A 21,460-nucleotide genomic window follows, 5' to 3' on the forward strand; every position below is an offset into this window, starting at 1 on the left:
TGGCAAGACTAGTCTGAGGGTGAGGGGACAGGCACACCATTCTCTGGGAGGCTTCACCCAAAACAAGAAACGCGGCCTCACATGTTGGGGTGGGAGGTAGCAGGCGTCTCCGGGGAGATCTCCGTGAGTCATAGCCAACAGGGGAGTCATCGTCCTCCCAGAAGCCCTGGGGAGGGTGGTAGCCTCGGGGCCGCTCGAAGTCCATACTGCTGCCTGGGCACCTGCTGTAGTAGCTGTAGTTTCGCCTAGCAGTCAGAAGGGTCAAGAGGGAAGGTGCACGTGAGATTCTAGCTCTGACAGACTCCCCACCCCCACCTCCCTTGCACTCAGCTGGACAAGTGGAGAACAGGCTGCCCTCAGTTTCATGGAAGATTCTGAATAGGGAGAGCAAGGGCCATTGCAGAAGGGCCCCAGCACTGGAGGCTTATGGTAAGAGATATGCTGGTAGTTTCCACCCCTGGGCCAGCCTCAGGTCCAGGGCAGATGCCCTGTCAGCTTGACATGACCTGGGATGGGCACAGGGACACCAGGATGCATGAAGCCTGTTCTCCACCCACAAGGAGCTTAGAAAAGGCCGTAAGCACACTACTCAGTGCAAGCTGAGGAGGAGAGAGGAACTGGGTTAGAAGACAGCAGCATGTGGCAGATTCTGTGAGAAGGTGTTGGTTTTGGTGGGGTGATGGTGTGTGTGGGGGAAAGGGGTACATTTCCATTCCAAGCAGGGAAATGAAAAGCAAGGCCCTGGTGCAGACCCTTGAAGAGAGGGTGGAATGAGGCCTGTAGAGATGGCTAACTGTCCATGCACTGGACATGGTATGAACAAGACCCCAAAGACAAGGATCCTGAAGGAAACCTGGGGTCCATCTGGCTCAGAATCAGTGGTTGTGGAATTTGGGCATTGGAAGAAGATGGTGGAAGTACCATGTGGAGAAGAGAAAGGGTCAGCCTGTGGCCAGGGACAGATGTGACCTTACAGCAGCACCACTTTTACTCTGGTGATCCTTTGGCCATGGTCAGATAGGGAAACGCAGTTCAGAGAAGGGGTGGCAGGTGACCTTTGTCCCCCTGCGTGTGTCCTGAAGCACAGTGCCTGATCCAGCCACCCTAAATAAGAGCTGTTCATCCACAGCATGGCCAAGCTTCAGGCTGGCTTTAACTACCTGAGCTCCCCCAGGTTGGAGCTCCCAAGGTAGTTAAATAAAACCTCTTCTCTCAGAACATGGGGATCTGACAGAAAGGCCCATCTCAGGTGTCTGGAAACCCTACTGAAAGGCTTCAGAGGTACCTGGAGGAATAGCAGGTAGCAGGTGTGAAATGCCTGTCCTCTCTCTTCTCCAAGTCTGGAGCTGGTGCCCTGGCTTTGCTTTTCTGGGGAACCCTGAGTGCAGCTGCAGGGTGCATCCTGCTAATCTCAGCACCAAGCAGAGCACCTCACCTGCTCCAGGTGGGAGAGCTGTCATCCTCATAACACTCCTCACTGCTGAAATACTCGGGATCCCCCAAGCGGGGGTCCCTGAAGTAGCCATGTATGTCTGCCTCTTCCCGGCAAATAGTTGGGAGTTGCTCATCTCCTGAGTCAGACCTGCAGTCGGGAGAGAGGTCTAAGAGCCTGAGGAGGCACAGTGCCTACAGCCGCAGAGCTCCTCTGGCTTCTCCCCAGGGCACCTGCCTCAGGCCCCTGGCAAGGATGCTGTGTGTGTAGTCTCAGGACCCTGCACAACACTGGGAACAAACTGCTGTGCCCAGAAGCTTTGGGACCAAAGACACAGACCTAATTTGGAGAACAAAGCAATAAGATGAGCCCAGGGTACTGCACGCAGTGGTCAGCCATCCTGTGGGAAAGAACCAGGGTTCCCAGGCCATCTGTGCTCACCCTACTGCCCCAGCTCCAGCCCAGTGTGATTTCAGAACCTGGAACAGAGAGGCCTCTGCACCACTGACCTCCCACCATAGCAAACCAGGAAGGCCAAAGAGTTTTTGACCCAGCATCACAAGGAAGGCTGTCCTGATCTAAGGCTGTCATACCATCTTCCTGACACGTGGACCCTCCTGGCCTTAAGGTTCAGGAGCACGAGCCAGGCTCAGTGACCACACTCTCTCCAAAGGAAGAGCTGTGCTTCCTCACTCTCACCCTACTGAGGCCCTGTGGCTCCCAAACTTACTGGGAATAGAAAAACCAGAAGACTCATCTTCCTCCTGCCCCTGACAACACAACTGTCCTACCCACAATTCAACTCAGCTCAACAGGTGGAACCCAGGCGTGAAGGTTGAGGGCTACAGGAGAAATGCCCAGGGAGATCTTTCTTGTGCCTGATCTTCAGGTCTGGGTCATGCTTTCCCTAAGACTCCTGACTTTTAAGAACATCCAGAGTTGCCCAGCTCCCCAGGGCTCTGTATGGGCACAACTGGCATGTGACCATGAGTCCTTGGTGGCAACAAGTCTATGCTGCTACAGATCTGAAAGCTTTTTTGCTAAGAGGAAGAAAAATCTCTGACCCCCCCCCCCCCCAAGGCCACAGCTCTGAATTATGAAAACCTATTAGGCTACTTAATAGCTCAAAGAAATGCTTCTCAATCCTTAGCATTCAGAGTGGCCAACTGGTAACACAACAGCACAGTATTTAACACAAAAACACAGGCAAGGAACACATACCTAATATAAGTTTCATAATAGCGAGTTCTATCCAGGAAAGGCGTGACAGTGGAAGGGAGGGAGAAGACAAAAGTTAAACATTTCCAATGACATTTATAGTGCAGCTACTAGGCTACCTCCTAGCAGGGGAGGGCAAACTGTACTCGAGGGGCCAAATGTGGGCTTCTACCCCTTTTTGCATGACCCATGAGCTAGAATTTCTTATATTTATATAAAGAGCTGAGAAAATCAAAACAAAATTATTTTATCATAAGTGAATATATGAAGTCCAAATTTCAGTGTCCACACACCAAGTTTTATAAGGACTCAACCATCCCCTCCACTTAAAATCCAGTTTCTGGCTGCTTTCAATCAGCTGAGTGGTTGCAAGAGATCAAATAGTCCTCAAAGCCTAAAATATTCACTCTCTGGCCCTTTCCAGGAGAAATCCACCAACCCCTGGCCCAGGGTACATTGATACAACTAGGGAGCATGGATTTTGCAGCTTCTTCTTTGAGGGGCACCCCATACAGCAGGATGCAGGACACGAGGTGGCCCCTGGTCTGTTGGGTCCCACATATATGGTGGGTGGAATAGCCACGAGCTTGGCAGTACTCCCAGGTTTTAATGCAAGTGTCTATAGGGAGTCTCCTCCGTGTGCCAGAGCACAGAAGACTCGCCTTGCTCCATAGGATGGACTCAACACAGGCACACATTTTTACCAGTGCAAATGCATTTTAAAGGTTACCTTTTAATACTGGACCTTCTTTGAGGCTCCCGGTCATGCTTGTGGGAGGAATGATGCCCATTTTCAGATACATGCTCAAGGTTCCCAAGGCTGGGCCGCTTTCCATGGGCAGCTTTGGACATATTGGCATTATTGAGATTGGCATTTGTTGAGGTGGGAACTTGCTTTCCTATGGAATTATGGTTATGATGGTTATGACACACCGAATTTCCTGCTGGAGGAAACAGCGGTTTCTCAGTGTCACTTGCAGGTGGAATTGAAGGCCTTTGGACATGCAGGGGACGGTGGGTGGTATTGGTCTGCTGAAGGGAATCTCTCCTATCACTATTAACATGATTGACATGGTTTCCAAGCAGGGCACCATTTCTCTGCAAAATAATGGGAGACAACACCAGGTAATTTAACAAGTATTTGATGCAGGCTAGCTATGTCAGGTAATTTTTTTCTACATGAAAAATAAATTCTAGGCAAGCTCCATAGGGTCCCTGTAAAACAATCTGAGTGTCTCAGTGGTCAGGGTGAACGTATTCACGTGGCAGTTGGTCCCCCTGAAATGAGGAAGGTTACCAATTCCTGAGCTGGGGAGCAGTCTCTTGGCTGTCACTCAACTGTGCTCTTCCAGTCACTCCAAGTTGAGGGGACTTATGCCCAGCTGGGCTGGTGGGCAGGCCCAAGGTGGGGGTAGTGGGAATACTCTCTGGCCTGGGGGACTGAGGGCCAAAGGCAGATCAAGGAGCTGGCCCAGGGAGGTAGGGTAGTGAGTGTGTAGCTGCTGAAGAACCCAGAATGTTCCTCCACACTGGCCAGTGGCCATGGCCAAGCTCCTTGAAAGCTGACAGTTGGGGGCAGGGGCAAACTCAAGAGAAAGAGCTGGCCTGGCCTAGAAGAGGTGCTGGTGAATGGAGAGGGCCTTGGGGATGGGGAGGGTATAATCTCCAGCCCCTCTAGACCCTGCAACTGGTTTGCATTCTCCAGACTCTTCTGTGGATCATAACTGTCCCGACCGGAATCCTGCCCCACTATTTCCAAGTGGCCAGTATGGAGCTAGATGTGTTATAATTACTTTGAATACATCTTCTTCTTCTCGTTTAATTTCCTCCGGCTCGTCATCTTGTAAATCACAGGATATAGCACGCCGGATTTCTGGCCCAATGTCATGCAGTGTCCTTAATCCCGCCTAGATCAATAAAAACGGCAGAACAGGTTAGACAGCATGGGGTCTTGGGTCCAGCCTGGGGTTTTGCTTTTGCCTGATTCAGTAGTTGGAGGGAAGCCTTCTCCAAAGGCCAGTCCGAGAAATGGACAGATGGACTGTAACTGAAGGCACTCTAAGGGTTGCTGGGTATGGTCAGGAGGTCATGATGGCTGGGATGCTGAAGTCTGCAATCCCCCCACCTGCAGGGAAGCATTGGCTGGCTGTAATAACTAGGGTCTGCCAAGCCGAGAGCACATTCCCATCAGTCAGTCTCTGGAAGGATGGCCTGCAGAGCACCATCTCCCAAGCCCTGAACAGGGAAGGGAATGAAGCTTAGCTGTTCTACATGGAGGGTGACAAGAACCCTCTGGCTGTATCCAGGATGAGGTGGCCTAGGTGCAGGCACCAGAGGAGCAAGCAGACCAAGCAGCTACCAGGACAAGTGGCTTTGCAGAAAAGCCATGGAACAGTGAGTGACACACATACTGCAATCACTAGCACACTCGACTGTGACAGAGCAGACAGTCAAGCACACAGACCTGGGCCGCTGTGCAGTGGGCCGCTGTGGCCATCCGTGGTGCCCTGGCCTGTAGCCGGAGAGCAAGCTGAGAACTGGTCAACAGAGGGGTGTTTCTGAAGACCGGGACACTAGCATCTGTGGGCAATGCAAGACCACTGGGAGACCCCACCCCGAACCACCCTGGGAGCCCACAGAAGTTCTGCATTTCCCCTGAGGTCTCTGCAGCTGCTCTTCCTTCTCCAGTTCCCAGTCTACTAGGACAGAGCCTGGGAGAAGCCCATCCATTGTTCACGGAAAAACGTTCTGAAATATGATGGACTATATGAATGAGGAAGGGGCAGTCTCTGGCTCTGAGGCAGTTTTGACCATCAGTTTGGAGAAAAACAGCATGTTGACTTAATGACAAACAGGAGCCATGCAGCTTCTCCATCCTTTCCCACCAAAGGACTTGCCTCTGAAAGAGGCATTTCCCCTCCGTCCCCAAGTCCTGGGTGCTGTATCCAGGCAGCACCTCCCCAAGGCAGTTGCCTGCACCCCAGCAACCACTGAAAGCTAGCAGAGCGCCAAGATGTCTTGGACAGGCCTCCTGCTGCTTGGACTCCAAGCTCAAAGTGGTTCGTGAAGGAGAGTTGGCCGAGTGCTGGGGCCCCAGGGGAGGGGCTGCTTTCCTGTCCTTCCTCCTCAATACCAAGTGAGGGGTAGGTGGCTGTGGCAAGGTCATAGAAAACTATGACCACATCCGATACATGCAAGTGGTGGCAGGGGGGACACCTTGCAGTGGTTCTGGGGAGGGAAGCAGTCATGCTAGGCCTGGTAGGACTGGGCCCCCCTGGGGTAGAAATGCTCAAAACTGGTCTTTTGCCAGTGGTGGTGACATCCATTTAGAATGTAAAGTTGCACAGGAAAGTCCTAAGAAGCCCCTTATAAACAACCTTGCCCATAAGCTCACCTAGCCTGTGAGATGATTCTGTTAAAAAGGATACAGCAGGCTGGGTTGGGTCTGAACTCTCCTCAGATGGAGGACAGAAGGTCCTTCCCTTTTCATGAATTGTGGGGATAAAGGAGGTGCCAGAGTGAAAGCTTTAAGGTCCCTGGCTGTGAGTGCTGTGGTCATGGGGGGGGAAGACAGACGTGTGCCGGGTTAAACCCAGAACAGTTCTTGGTGTGGTCGGCGAAGCTGCTTCTTGCTCTCCCATCCCTCTGGTCACAAGCACAAGAACACACATGCACACACGCACACTCATGCTTTCTGTCTCCCAGGATCCCCAAGGCCAGCTCATCTGAGCCTGGGGAGTCGTCTGGTTCTCAGCAGGCCCGCCTGCCTCACTAGGGCAACATGGCAAGGGCAACGCTAACGTTGTGTTGGCAGGAGCTCATACTCAGCACAGCTGCAGGCATGGAAGACAGGAGGCGTCCAGCAGCCCCGAGCAGCCTGCAAGCCACTCACTTGTACCCAGAGTTCTCTAGGGTACAATTATCATGGCTAAGCAAGGGTCTCTGTCTGATTTTGGATCAACTGGGGAGAAAAAGGTCTGTTATACAGCTGATGCACAAACAAGGAGCCAGGGCTGGAGCCACCTGCTCCTGTCTCCATAAAACAAACAGGGTTACAATGACTAAGCCAGCACCCCCAGTAAGTGCCTGTCAGCCCATGTTATAGCCGGGGAAGCTCCGAGTATGAAAAACAGACAGTCCTACTTGTCATTCAACTGAGTGGACTAGGTCTGATTAAAAGAAATAGAAAACTATTTATTCAGATAATTTTTAACATCATCCTCTGTTGACGGGTTGACATTTCACTGAAATACACATATAACATAATTGCATAATAAAAGCAAAAACCGTCTCCAGAACGTCTTCAGTGATACACAAGATTAGGATTTAGTTGACAAGATAGTGCAGCAAACAGACACAGGACAGAGAATTTGTTCGCAACATAAATCATGGAGAAGGTAGAGAGGTGACCCAAGGTGCCACCTCCCAAAGACAAATAATGATAACATATTTATTAAAAAGACATTAAAAGAGGAAAGCATCATTCTTCCCAGACATGAAAGCAGCAGTTTAGAAATCACTATTCTAGTTTGCTTGTTCCACATAGGACAAAACATACCTGGTCAGAGTCAGGACTGACTTTGTTCCTTCACATGGGACCTGGGGCGGTGGGGGAGGGGGGACAGAAGTCCCCAAAACTAGAATTGAAATGAAGCTTAAGCACAGCACCCTGAATTTATTACATATCACAAAACATGATAATGAAAATTTTCTAGCACACATATCAAGCTAAAAGGTAGCTTCGGCTGCTCCAAAAATTCCATAGGCACAAATTCCAGTTTTAAAAAGTACAGACAACTATCTTAAACCCTTGAAAAAGTTTTTCTTTCACAACCCTAAAAAGAACATTTTTTTTTCTTGAAATAAACACTTTACAATCAATAAAATTATCTATCCTGTCATATTTCATGTCTGTGTCTACCTCTGCAAAATACTGTTTTAATTTGAAATGTGGTCATTAGCACTTAAACCAACATAAAGCCATAGAAAGTCATTTCATTCACATCACAGTAGAATTATGGTTTCGAATAAACACAGAATTGCTATAAAATATAAACATTATTGACTTGTTTTAAGATGTCCAATCTTATAAAATATTAAACAGAATCAAGCCTAGTTTCTGGTTGATTTTAAAATGCTAGATGTTATCATAAATATTTTTTTTTAAAAAAGAAATGTTGGCGCCTTGCCTGTAGTCTGCTGCTTTAAAATTTAGACACCATTTAATTGGAATTTTATAGATATTTACTCTACTCAATGATTAAGTCACCAAAAAATAAATCTATAAAATCTCTTTCTAAACATTTCTAAAGCAACAGCATAAAATTATGACATTTTGACATCAAGTACACACATTCATTCTCTTCCTCTCTCTTGCTTACTTTCAGAGCTAAGTTTCTCCTATCTGGGTGCATGTGAAAGGCTTTCTCTGCCCTCTCCCCCTAAACTAGTTCCCACAGAGACACCAGCCCTCTGACGGCCTGCACAGCACCACAGCATGCACACACCCACACCGACGCCCGGCCATGGCCCTGTACCTACGCTGTAGCAGTGCAGAAAAGACAGGAAAGTCTCCAGTCGGGACGGGGCCCGGCTGTCCATCTTCAGGATGTGGGTGCCGGGTGTGCAGTCCCCAGACTGATCCCACCACAGGCAGGCTTCACTCAGCTGAGGCTGGCCCTGCACACTGTCATCTCCCTAATGACAAGTTCTGGTTAACTCTTTCGCAAGACTGGCCCACACTGGATTGGAAGGAACGATTTTAGACTAGCTCCATTAGAAAAAAAAAAGAGCTGGAGATTCAATTCTTATGGAATAAACCTGCTCATCTACAGGCGTCCTCCGCCTCCTCCTCTGCATGCTCAGGCACACCCCTTATTTTTGTCGTTGCTTTTCTCCAGGGAAAATGTCACGGTGTGGCCTTTGTGTCCATTGTGACTAGTCAGACATAAAAGGTTAGACTCATGGGCATGACAGTCTGTTAGTCATCCACAGCGATTGGTACTCTCATTGAGAAGTCAGCGATAACAGTCCCCCCGCGAGTCCCCCCCAGGGGCAGTACCAGGCCGTATAAACCAGGTTAGACATCGTCACTCTGAAAGCCAAAGGAAACTTTAAACGGATTATCTAAAGTAATTCACGACTTTCCCAGTAAAGAATCTAAGATACCTATCTGTTTCAGCGCCACCTTGATTTTTTTCTTCTTCTTTCCAGTACTGGGAACCAAACCCAGGGCCTCCCACGTGCTAGGAAAGCCCTTTACAGCTGAGCTCCATCCCCGGCCCCTTCTACCTTGATTCCTGGTTATAGTTTTAACACCACCATCAGAAAGACTGTTAGTTTCCTGAAAAACAAAGAGCACTATGTAAAATGGAGGCTCAGCAGAAGCTGCAAAATCATAACTTCCTTCCCACAGCATGTACTCCCATCATGGAGAGCCACGTACTGGTATTCCATCAGATTCTGAGGAAAAGGGAAAGCCAAGAGGATGCCCATTTTGCTAAATTATACATCCAAACTAGTGTTAGGTCTCAGCGAGGACTCTTGGTCCCTAGGCTGGTTCTTCCCATGATCCTACACTGGCCCTACTTCTCCCAAACTCTCACAGTCTTTGCATCTACTGGGAAAGCCTGGGAATCGAATCTCAGTTGCACACACAGAGCAATCCTCTTTTGACTAATTTAGCAGAGCTCTCAAATCCCTGTGTCAGTACGGGGATGACAGGTGATCACAGGTCATCTCTGCAGCTGGGCCTGTCTGGCACATAACCCGGGTCTCAGTTCTGCTGCTTAGAGGAGCCGAGATCTTGAAACACACTTTCTATCATGCACTAGTTCAAACCACTGTTGCTCCAGATCAGCACAGATAGTGAGACTTGGCCATACCACAGGCCTGAGCTTAGCTGGATACACTGGCACAGGTGACCCCAGGTCTTGGTGAGTGGGTTAAAGAGGAGAGGGTTGTGGTATGTAGAAGCTTTGTGAACATGGGTTACATAGAAGGCTCTGGAACTCTCTGCCTTTAAGGGAGGTTTTGGATCATTTCCCCTGAGCCATGGTTCTCAAGGTGTGGTCCAAGGGCCTTGGGTATCCCCAGATACTCCAGGGGTCCATGAGGTCACTGTGACTTTCCTTAGGCACTCATTTTGTCTCATGAGAGGGTGGTGAGGTTTCTAAAGGCTGCAGGATGTGGTGCTGGCCTCGCCCAGTACCTCTGTGCTTGCATATTCTTGTGTTTTTAAAGTTTCTCAGTTTTCATTTCTAAGACAGTCAATATTGCTACATGGAGATCCTCAATTTTTCAGAATGAGAAAAGGGTCCTGAGATCAAAAAGTTTGAGAACTGCCACCCAATCCATCCTCTGACAGGCAATGCTACCTTTGCCTCAGGGGTCAGACCTTCTGCCTCATCTAGGTTTCTGTGATTCTGCAGACCTTCCTCCCCTCTGCCATTCCAGTGGCTTCTCGGAGCTAGACCTTGCTTGCCACTTCTTTTGGGTTGTTTTTACTCTACCTTAGAAACACAGGCCCTCCCACTATCCCAAAGAGACACCTCTATCTACTGAGGTCTAAGATGTGCCGAGGAGAACAAATTCACCCAGGTACTGACCCACCTTGGGACTCTAAGTTTAACAGGCTCCTTCCTATCCATAATTGAACCCTGATAACCTGGGCTACTGAGCGCTACTGGGTGCATGTTATAACATGACAGTAACTGAGATTTTTATCACTCCATAACTTGCCTTAACTTTTTTTTCCCCCAAAGATTTTTGAGCATTTCCTAATCTCAGATGGATCAGTCCCCCTTCCAGAAAGCATATGAAATGCAGTACCATAGTCCTGTGGGTTAATTTTTAGTTGAGTCAAATCATAGTACTGGTACTGTTTGAGAAGGGCCTGTTACTCAATCTTACCTCTGCTTTCCTGTGATGGCTTCTGATGTGTGAGACCCCTTTTATCCAGAGTTTAAGAGCTTAAGAGTTTAGCACTATGGATTCTGGTGCTGGATACCAAGTTTGCTCTGTGTGTCTGTGAAGACTCTGAATAAACTCAAGTAGTCACTGACAACTGCCTCTATATTGGACGGCTGTACTCTGTGGGAGAGGTTTTTTTGAGAAAGGACAGAGGTCTCTCTGCTGCCTGACTGTGAACCAAGTTTCAGGAAGCCCGACTTCCCCTGTGAGTGGAAGTTGGAGGCAGCCCTCACAGTTGCTGGTCATCTTTCCTAAAGTGGCCTTGGCTACTATCATCCAATGCCACATAGCCAAGCCCAAGTGAGGCAAGATTCCCTTGGTTCCTTCCAACCTTGTCTATGTCCTGCCTAGAAAGTTGCTGTTCTCCAGCTTTTACTTATTTGCAAGGACTGCATACCCACAACCATCAGAACTGCTCTGGGCCTTTCTGCCAGACATGATCTAGACATAGTTGCTCACACTGACCCTGGAGACAGGGTGATGCAGATGGCAGTGAGCATGTGCCGTGCTCAACATCAGCGTGGGTCAGAGACAAGCAGAGGGGTCACCTGTCTGAGGTGGGTAGGCCTTTCAGGGGTGATGCATTAATTCTCAGTAGATTCTTACACCTTAACAAACCCCAAGCAGAACAGAAGCAGGACTTCAGGCTAGGGCAGGATCCCAGAGGCCCTCTGCTAGGCTAGGCATCAGCCCTTTGGCTAACAGACTGCAAAGGAGCATGGGAGAGAGGCCATGTTGCTGGCAGGGGGTGGGAAACCGAGGTGCTAGGAGCAACAGCTGTGGGTACAGTGTCGAGACCAGAGGCAGGCATGCGTCTTTCAAGTGGTCAGCTGTACTGGTAGCGCTGCCTGGCTTTGAACCCTTCCTCCGCATCCCCGTCCACGGGGCCCTGTCAAGCAGCAGAACTGCTCTGTAAGAGTCCATCAAACCCAGTGACTCCTAGACTTGGTCCAGCCTGCACGGTGGGAGCGGAGTTGGAGCTGGGCCCATCTTTATAGTGAGGCCAGGAGGTCCACCGATGTCCAGGAAGGACGAACCACATAGTATGGTGACCCACTATGGTCAAGGGACACTGTCACAGGCACAAAGGCTTCCCTGGAGATGGCCAGGAGACTGGCAGGGCCCTTGCCAATCTTGCCTGGGCCAGGCCAGGCCATAAGGAAGCACGCTCCCCCGCCCCGGGCCTCTATTCTCAGACTCTGCCTGGCCGTGAGGGCTCCTGCATTTCCAGGGCGCCCGGAGAATGGTCCACTTCAGTCAGGAACAGGGCTGCCCACAGACTGCACTCTCCCCTCCCCACCGCTCCACCTCAGGGTCCACCCCCTCACACACACACGCATACACGCACAAACTCCAGTCTGCACACCAGGGCGAGTGGAAGGGGATCATAAAGCCCTTCTTTTCTCTACACAGTTCAGACACTTCGATATTTTTAGAATCTTCCCCATGACCTTTGCACTAAGGTCACTTTTGAATATTAATTTTAAAACTCTGCTTGGCCACTCTGGGCATCAGCATAAGAGGTGCAGACTCCTCGACCTATTCTTGGAAACCGCTGAGAACTTGAACCAGATGCCTCTTGAGCAAAAAATATCTCCTATTCTTACCATACAAAAAAACGCAACCTGTGGAGTCACCTTCGTTTACGTCTTTGTGCATTTCCTAGATATCTGAAAAAGGGGAGAATTCTGTTTCTCGGTGGATAACTACAGTACAGAAAAGAGATGAAAGGAAAACAAGGATTTCTTAAAGTTCTGGTAGTAAACAGGCATATGATATTATTATTGTTGAAGTCTTAATAATAAGCAATTATACGTTCAAAGTGCTTTACAATCACTTAGCTATTCCTCACAACAGCCCTGTGAGGTAGGTCGACATTATAACCCCCATTTTACAGATGGGGAAACTGAGGCACAGAGAGGTTAAGTGTCTTGCCCAAGGTCACGCAGCAAGTGAACGCTGGAGCTGGGACTAGAACCCAGGTTCCCTGACTCCCGGTGTCCTTGAAACTAGACCACACTGCTTCCAAAGAGGCATCCCCAGACTGGCTCTGAGCGCGAATTAAAGACGGACAATGTTAGATGAGATTGGGTGTGGTGGCATTTCCCGCGGACACGTTAGATGGACCCTGAGGTGTTGCCTGGATTGGTTTGGGCATGCAGGTGTATGTGTTAGTTTCAATGGGTGTCTCTGAGCTTCCTGGCCTGTCCACTTCTCACTGCATTCTGGGTTGGGTCACCGCAGCGAGCAGGGTTGGGCGGTCAGGAGGTCATGACGTACTGGCAATAGAAAAGGAACTCTGTCAGCTCAGCGCCAAGGGGCCTGCCAGTCTTTGGGAGTTCGGGCAAACTAGGGATGCAGGACTTTGGAACAGAGTCAGCTGCCCACCTTAGGCAGGTCTGCTTAATCGTTTTATTATAATTTTTTTTTTTTTTTTTTTACTGGCCAGCATCAGGAAGTTGTGTTCATTTCATTTCTCTGTGGGGCGGCTGCCCCTGTCCTTTGCTCTCTCTTTCTCTCTCTTTCCCTTTCTCTGAGTCTCTGCTTGGAAGGGCAACTGTTAAAACTTGTACGTTCCCTTCCATGAAAAGGAGCCACCGTGAGCAGCGTCCGCGACAGGCAGCCGTGGCCCCGCAGATGAGCCAGGGCCCCGCTTCTGCCTTTTGGAGGAGTGCCTTGCTTGGAAGGGGTCTCCCCGGGGCCTTGGGGTTGCGCTTGCCTGCATTTCTCCCGAAATGCTGTGTCAGTAGAAATTAGCCCACGTGAGAGTCTGCCCTTTCAAGGCCTTAGCCACCACGCCTTCCGACTAACCAGCTTGGTGCCGTAGCTCAGGCAGAAAACGCTAAAGCATCCGTTCAAGCATCTGAAACAAATGAATCAGCCAGTGAAATCTCATCTGTTAGCATCTCTTCTCCTCTTATATTAAAAAAAGGGAAAAAATGAAAAAAGAGCCCACTTATGGCTTTAGGTAGAATCATGCTCTTAAAAAAGAATCTCACTACTTTTCAGACTAGAGGGGTGTGTGGCCACAGCATCCTCCACAGATTGAACCTCTGGGGGGGACCCCTTGTCTATGCACCAAAGCTCCCCAAGGCCGCATCAAGGCACAGCAGGGACCATTTGCTGCTGACACACCACCCACATCTCCCCTGACCACCTGCGGCCCCATCTGGTGGCCTGGCCACAGGCTGTCAAAGCTCTCCAACCTAACTACCTAGTTCTGCATGGCTAGAAACAAGCAGTCTCGTCTTGAAACCCAACTTCCAAACAGGTAAAAAGACTCTCCCTCCAGAGTTTTCCTGTCACTCAGATAGATGGGCAGGCTACCACTTGGGATGAGGGTGGGACACAGTCTCTGCAGATCCCCCCAGAGTAAAGGAGGTGTTCAAGTGTTGGGAAGAAAGAGAAATGAACAAAACTGTCCCCACTTTGGGTTCTTTTCTTTTTCTTATTGAAGGGACCCTGGACTCATCGGTGCCTGTTAAGTCGCACAGGTCCTCATCCAGAAGGTCCCCAGGGGACAGTCCAGGCACACTGCTGCTGGCGGGAAGGGGACTGAGAGTTTCCCTGGCTGCAGGGCTGGGTTCCTTTATTTCTTGGCTCCTCGTGGGAACTCGCGAGCCCCTTGGATGTAGCAACGATGAATGAAGAGCGAATGCCAGAGTGAAACTAAAGGGAATGTGGCGTGGGAAGATGAGTGAGAAAATTAAAAGGCCTGGCGCAGCTTCTCTCGGGCTCCCTCGGGAGAGGGGCTGGAGAGAAGGCTGGTTTTCATGATGGAGATGGGGGGATGAATGGATGGAAACCGCACACTCATTCAGATCACAGAGGCCAGAGGACACGGGATGCCGAGCCCCTCCCCGGAGGTGGGAGCGCCTGGAGGTGGGAGCACCTCGAGCCGAGACCCGCGAGCGGGGAAGGCAAGTCTGCAGTTGGTCTGAACAGAGGGAGATCAGACGGAGCCCACGGGGTTCAAGATCACGCGCTTCTGTGTGCCCGGGGGTGCCCAGTTCTCAAAGCTCAGTGACCGCACTCTCCACAGCACCAGCATGCACGCTGCTCACACGGATGCCACACTCCCACCAGCATTCAGTCGGTGAGCCATGGTGCCCCAATATTGGAGCACCAGGTGGCCCCCTCCCCACAGGCATGCCCACCCTCAGGGACTTTCCCAGAGATGGGTGTCCTCATCCTAGCGGAGCAGTCAGCACACTCCTTCCACGCTGACCCCCTCTCCCCCACTGCTACATTGTCAAGGAGTAGCTCATCATGAGGAAGGAAAGCCCCCTCATGCTAATTAACCGTGGAGTAACAATTCACATATAGAGCCCTTTCTACAGCAGAGGAAGCCAAAAATGTAATTAGAATTATCCTTCAAGGGGACAAAAAAAATCTATTTTAATGTTTGCTTCAGAGTCAAATGCATTTCAGAATTTATCTGTTAAGATTATGAACACAACTTAATTGTCTACGCTGTGTACTCAACACAAATTATAGACTTAGCCTCCAATCCCAAAGGAGCCGTGTGAAAATGTGTTGGTAGCGTCTAGCTTGCAATACTGAATAACTTCAAGTTCTAATTTGAATTTCACTCAAGAAATGAAACTTCCTAGAAAATGAAAAACATTTAGGAGATTAAAAACCCTGGACATTATGTGAACACCATGCCATAGAATCTTTAACCCAGAATCCTGGGTTAAGATGGTGCTGTGTCAGCACCATCTGGACCTTTAGCTCAAGACTTGGTAAACCCCTTAGGTGAAATGTGATTACTCAGCCATGTGCTGTTGATGCATGTTTTAGAACAGCAAACACTACATCTAGCCCCGGAGCAAGTGCTGAAACTGTCTAACTGGGAAGTCTTGGGGGTTCGGAATATTAATAACCTTGCACCCAAGTGTTTGTCCTCCACGCCCTTCACAGAAAATTGAAGTTCCATGACAGAGCTAAGCTGATTACCATAAATTCTGACACATGCCATCGAAGAAAGATGTACTTCTCTAGAAAGTCAAGTTCTGACCCCACCATCTAAATTTCAAGAACAGCCGGCAATTCCCTCTAAGCAGAAGGTACCCACTGATCTCAGAAATCTGGCCAGCCTCCTCTTCTGGTTAAGGGCTACCAAGGGAAGAGTCTTCCAAAAGCATATTAATCTCTCCTTCTGCGGGAGGCTGACATAGCCATTCTGCCCCCCAAAATGTATGAACCAGAGACCTGTTTCAATTCGAAAACACCATCTTTTCAGTTCGCTTTGCCTAAAGGCTAGCTGTGAATTGCAATCCAGGAGAAGGGCCAACCAGATCAGCAGGACACAGGTAAAATGGCTTAACTCAGATCCTCTGACCTGAGACAGCAAGAAGCCATGTGGCTGAACCTGCGCTCGCTGAGCTACCAAAAGGATACATGATCAGAGCAAGAAGATCAGAGATTGTCTTCAGTAGGATTCAGCATCCACCTGCCCCACCAGTATGCCCACCGTATGGCTGGCTGAGCCAAACAGATTTCAGGAATCAGCCGTCACTGTCATGCAAGGTCATCGCTAGCCTACCACATACACATGCTCCCCATGTTCCTCATTCACCACCATTCTCATTCACAGTTTTTCTCACAATATCACAGACAAGCCTTCACTTCCATAATTACCATCACTTAGAACACAGAACAAAGCTGGGTGAACCTTATCAACACCTGTGAGGTCACATTTGAGACATGTGACAATAGGGCCATAAAAGTAATTTTGGCATAAACTAAAAAAAAAAAAAAAAAAAAAAAGAGGAGAAATTCATCTTACTCACAATGTACTTAAAGCACTCCAGGTAGCAGAGATGACGGGGCTTGGTTGCTGACCGCTTGCTGACCTTTGCAGTTTCCCATCCCTCTTTGCCCTGCTTTCCCCATCACTGGCCACAGACCACTCTTCCCAGGCCCCCTTCCTGCAAGTCTCCATTTTAACTCCTTTCCCATCTGCACACCGGCTTCCCACCCAGAGCTCTGGGCTTCCCAAGGATTCTATAACCCTTAGATGCATGGATGCTGAGGTTCCTTATACCACATTCACATGTCTAGGGGCCTAAGGCAGGACCTAGGGTGGGGCCTGGGCTGGAGGAGGGGAGAGGGGCCCAAGGCTGGCCTGGATGCAAGAGCAGCATTTGCACAGCAAGCCTCACGGCCATCAGAAGACAACACACAGAGACAGACACACCATACGCATGCACTCACGCGAGCGCGCGCACACGCACAGTACACACTAGGAAGTGATGGATGTTACTGAAATGGACCAAAAACCAACAAGCAGTGGGGTAAGAAACAAACAGAAACAAAACAAAGCACTTGCGTTCAGATGGAAAGCTGTTCACTAGGCAGCCAGACCCTGAGCTGAGCGCAGGGCTGTCGGGAAGGTGTGCCTGCCTGGAGGACACTGCCTTTGGAGAAGACTGGAGGGGGCCGGGTGTGAGGGCAGCACTCACTCCTCTCCTGCCATGGCCATCCTGGGGGCCCTGCACATGGGCCAGCGGTGGCAGGTGCAAGGCACAGTGGAGAAGGCAAGGGGAGGAAGCACTTACCTTGTGGCCCAGAAATGGCCAGTCCACATTTGGGGGAGTGTGCAGTATCCCAGTTTAAACAAAATCCTTGTGGTACTGCTCAACCATGAATGGTCAGCTCTCTAGTGTTTCAAATAAGCTCGTAACATTGTTAGTGAAAAGAGAGAACAAAACAAGAGGACAATTCACCTGTAGGGCAATTGTGGTGTTCTTCGCAGGGTACTTTCCCACCAATCCTTGTTCTTTCCGTTTCTTGAATTTCCTAAAGTAGTCCTGTATCAGGAAAGTGGCATAGAACTTCCCCACGGTTACCTCATCATCTAAACGGAGAGACCAGACATAGCTCTCCCGAATCAGCACATTTGGACCAAGAGCCTAAACACTTGCTTCTGGCTGGGGCAGGGGTGGTGGGACGGGATGGTGCGGAAGGCACCGAGCTCTCAGCCTACAACAGGGGACGCTCAATCTAGCAAAAAGCAAGGCTTTGCAAAGCAGGTAAGGCTCAAAACTAGTGTCTGTTAATGAACTGAGACTCAAAAGTTGCAGAAAGTAATATATTCATTATGAGTTTAATAGCGCAGCATATTAGTAACACTGTGAAATGCCATCTTGATTATTTGCTTAAAATAAAAGATACAAAACAAAAAAGGCTTAGTGGGGCCATGTTTTCACCCCTGTGCATAGGGATTTGCATGTGTAATTACCATAAACATCAATGGAAATTAACCACCCAAATCTCTATGCCTTAAAATAGAGATCTAGAAAGATGACATAGAAAAGCCTGGAAGGAGAGGAAGGTTCAGGAAAGCGACTGCAGATCTAGATTTTCACACGTTCCCCCACCCTCTGTTCAGAATTGCCAGTTTTCTGCAGTGACAGCTCCAACTAGCCTCAGAGTGGAGCTGGGCTTATTTCTGCTTTATTCAAAAACAACTTCCAACGTGTATCACTGGGGAATCAGAACCCTGCTGACAATTTAAAAGGTGATGCATGAGGCAGAATAGAGGCTCTGGCTGTCTCAAGGTAAACCACCCTGGACATGTCCAAGTGCCCCCAGGTCTCCCAGGAGTGCCTGCCACCAGCTTCTGAGGTGCTGAGGTCTCCTGGGTGGAAAGCCAAAGGCCACCTTTTGGTGGAGGGGGCGCATAATGGGGGACTGAAGACCACAGAATATGACTCTCAGAGGCTAGAAGGGGGAATGGCTGCAGGTCCTCAGGCTTTAGGCCAGGCTGTCCTTGCAAGAGTCACCTACTGATGGGGATAATGGGCTCGACCTGTCTGAGCTTGTGTTCTCATCTGTAAGAGATAAGTCTCCTACAGGAGAGGACTGCTGAGGCAGACACAAGGCACTTAGCCCCCAGGCTTGAGTCAAACTCGGGTCTGAGCACTGTGTAACACCACCAGCAGCACCCACTGAAGTGCATCCTAGAGCAGGACAACGTGGCGGTCACTGGGACCCCCACATCAACTAATGTATTCTGGATGGGCTTCCTTCAGTGCCCATGGGGAGGTCCCACCCCTCATCATTTCCATCTCTTTTGGTTGGCTGCTCCAGCCCTCCTTGCCAGAGGCTGCTCTGGCTTGAGAAGTGATATGTTCCTCCTAAACCTCACGAGGGAAGTCCTGGAGTGGTGCAGGGGCCGCCAACATAAACCCCGGGCTCTGCATTGCCCGTGAGAACATGGGCCTTACCGGTCTTGGGTTTGTCTACACTGTCTCATGAGGCACCATCCATAGTCAAGAGGCAAGCAGAGGCCATTCAGGGCTCACAGCTCACTCCCTGCTCTGCTTTCCAGTCTCCATCCATGTGGTGCAGGGTGCATTTAGAATATGAGCTCTAGCTGGTCCCTGTGGCCGGGCACCTACAGGTGCCACACCACTTGTCTGGGGAGTTCCACATGGGTCTCCAGTCCTTTTTATGACAACTCTGGCACAGTGGATGTGCTCACTTCCAGCCCCTGTCAGCTAGAGACAGGTTAAATGACTTGCTCAGGTCAGTCTAGCCAGAACCCGAATCCAGGGCAATGGTTCTCCTTGAGCCTAGGTCCTCTCCTCTACGCCATCTCCCTCCAGACAGCCCAGGTCTGGCCACCTGCTTCTTTGGAGCTGCCTCTCCTATAGTACAAGTTTATCCCTTTCTTGGGATGCCCAGCTAGTTCATCCAGGGGGCCCTGGGGGATTCTCCTGCTGCCATGCCACAGCTGTCCTTTACTCCAGGCTTCCGAGTCCTCTCTGTGGGTCCCCAGGAATAATAGTGGCTCTACCTACATTCCACACCAGGATGCTTCCTGCAAACACAGGCCTAAACCTTACCTCTCTTCAGCCTGCAGAGCAGAGGCAGGCCCTCTCAAGGCTCTGCAGGGCAGGATTCGAGGGCCATTTGGTCATCTCCACTGAGGTGCTGAGGTAATTGGGAGACTGGACCCAGAGAAGAGTTCTTAAGCACAAGTAATGTCACTTGTGCTTAGGAAGACAGAGACAGAAAGAAAGAATGCAGTGAGACTTTCTGGGCCCAGGACTGGAGAGAGATGGGGTCAGCTCAGGGTGCTCTTTGCCACCAAGGAGCCAAAGATACAGCTCAAGGAATGAAGGTTCAAAGGCAGGAGGGTCTTTGGGGAGGAGAGAAAGCTTCTTAAGAGAAAGCAGGCAGTCCATGGGATGGCAGAGGAGACTGAAGAGGGAAGGTGAGAATCTCAGCCAAGATTCCAAGCTGAGGTAGCTCAGCACTGATGACCAGGGAGTGGTCAGGCTGTCGCTGGAGACCACTGGGTTCCAAGAGTGGGAAAGGAAGGTCCCAACATGTACTTCATAGCTCATTCCTGACATCACCTTTTTATGAAGCTCCTGATAACCTAGTGATGTCTCACATCACCTTCCCACCAGAAGAGACTTCTAAGACAAACATCCCACTCTGCTGTGTCACCAGGGTCTTGAGGGGTGCCCTGACACTCCACATTAGCCAGTCTCAGGCACTCAGGGGCAGAGGCTGACCTTGCTCACTCTGGTGCTCTCTGATCAGGGTATGGCATGGGGGATAGCAACACCCTTACCCTCTGGAGCTACTCATCTGTTTTGCCTGGAGCAATATACACATGATCACTCTCTAAGCATGTCACAACACAGGAAAGGGTGGTAAGCACTGGTCTATTGGAAGATAAAAGGAAATACAAACAAATGACAAAGATAATAAAGTCCTATCCAGAACTTTCCACTGATGCCTGAGAGTCCCTGCAATCTCTGGTGGCAATAGTGCTTATATGAGATTAAGCCTTGATAAGCACTATAGTAGGCACGAGATTCAACACTGCATGGACTCTCGGGAGCATTCTGTTTCCTTTCAGGCATCACAATCCTTCCTTCTCAGGCATCACAGTGCTTTTTGCTACCACTGTGGAACAGAATAACACCTGACAGCCTAAACCCAATCCAAATAGAGAAATCCAGGCCCAGCTATGGACAAAGAAAGGGGAAGAATATTTAGCCTCAATGGGAAGCTTAGTGGGACTAAAAGCTGATCAGCTTTTCCAAGCAAGACTGAACCAAATGCTGGACTTTTTTTTGATGGAAAGAAATGAAGTTTCTCCAAGTGTGTCTCGTGGGGGGATGGATGGGCATTAATTTGGGAGTAAGACTGGTCTTAATGAAAATGGCATTTCAAGAGATGTGAGGTAGAAGGAAAGAGGAGCGAGTCCTCGGGTCCCATGGGGAACATGTACATAGACAGGTGTGGCCTGCTGTTCTGAAGCATGCATCAGTATTTCAAGAAATATTGTAGGGGAATACAGTTGGCAAGAGATAACTCTGATTCCATGCCACCACCCTAAAACAGAATTGCTTCAGAATATTCTGAAAGACTGAGAGTTGAAAGGAATGGAGGCTGCAGAGAAAGCTCAAGCACATTGTTACAACAGTTCAAAAAAGCACTTCATCTAAGCCATGCGAGCACTTGGAAATGCAGCTGAAAGGAAAAGAACAAAAACCAAAGAGGAGTTTTAAATGTGCAGCATCAGTTTCCCCCGCGGGCAGGGGTTCTCGGGTGGAAACTTTGTTTCATTTCCTTTTATCATTTCTTTCGGGCCCATTCTCCCCATCTCTGAGCCAGTGGCCATTCCAGCTGCAGGCGGCTCTCTTCAGTAATGAAAGTTCATACTGCTTCCACGAGAAGCAAGTTAGGGAGCAGAACTGGCCAACATGTGCTCTCTGTCCCCCGAAGAGCCACAGGCTGTCACCTTCTCAGAGGGAGCGGCCCTGGCTACAATCCTGGCCCAGGTTCTGGAGTCAGATTCCACACCTGAAC

General features: G+C 49.6%; 1 protein-coding gene across 1 annotated transcript in view; it reads right to left on the minus strand.

The window, feature by feature from the left end:
- CACNA1D (calcium voltage-gated channel subunit alpha1 D) overlaps positions 1-21,460 on the minus strand; it is a 324,288-nt gene that overhangs the window by 7,184 nt on the left and 295,644 nt on the right. The window contains exons 42-46 of the mRNA XM_081284245.1: positions 17,353-17,483; positions 4,444-4,557; positions 3,381-3,748; positions 1,436-1,582; positions 82-245 (exon numbers count right to left, since the gene is read on the minus strand). Of these exons, the coding sequence (XP_081140371.1) occupies positions 82-245; positions 1,436-1,582; positions 3,381-3,748; positions 4,444-4,557; positions 17,353-17,483 (924 nt within the window). The remainder of the gene's footprint in view (positions 1-81; positions 246-1,435; positions 1,583-3,380; positions 3,749-4,443; positions 4,558-17,352; positions 17,484-21,460) is intronic.

Source organism: Spermophilus citellus (assembly GCF_964194105.1).
Source record: "Spermophilus citellus genome assembly, chromosome: 3".
Classification (NCBI taxonomy): Eukaryota; Metazoa; Chordata; class Mammalia; order Rodentia; family Sciuridae; genus Spermophilus; species Spermophilus citellus.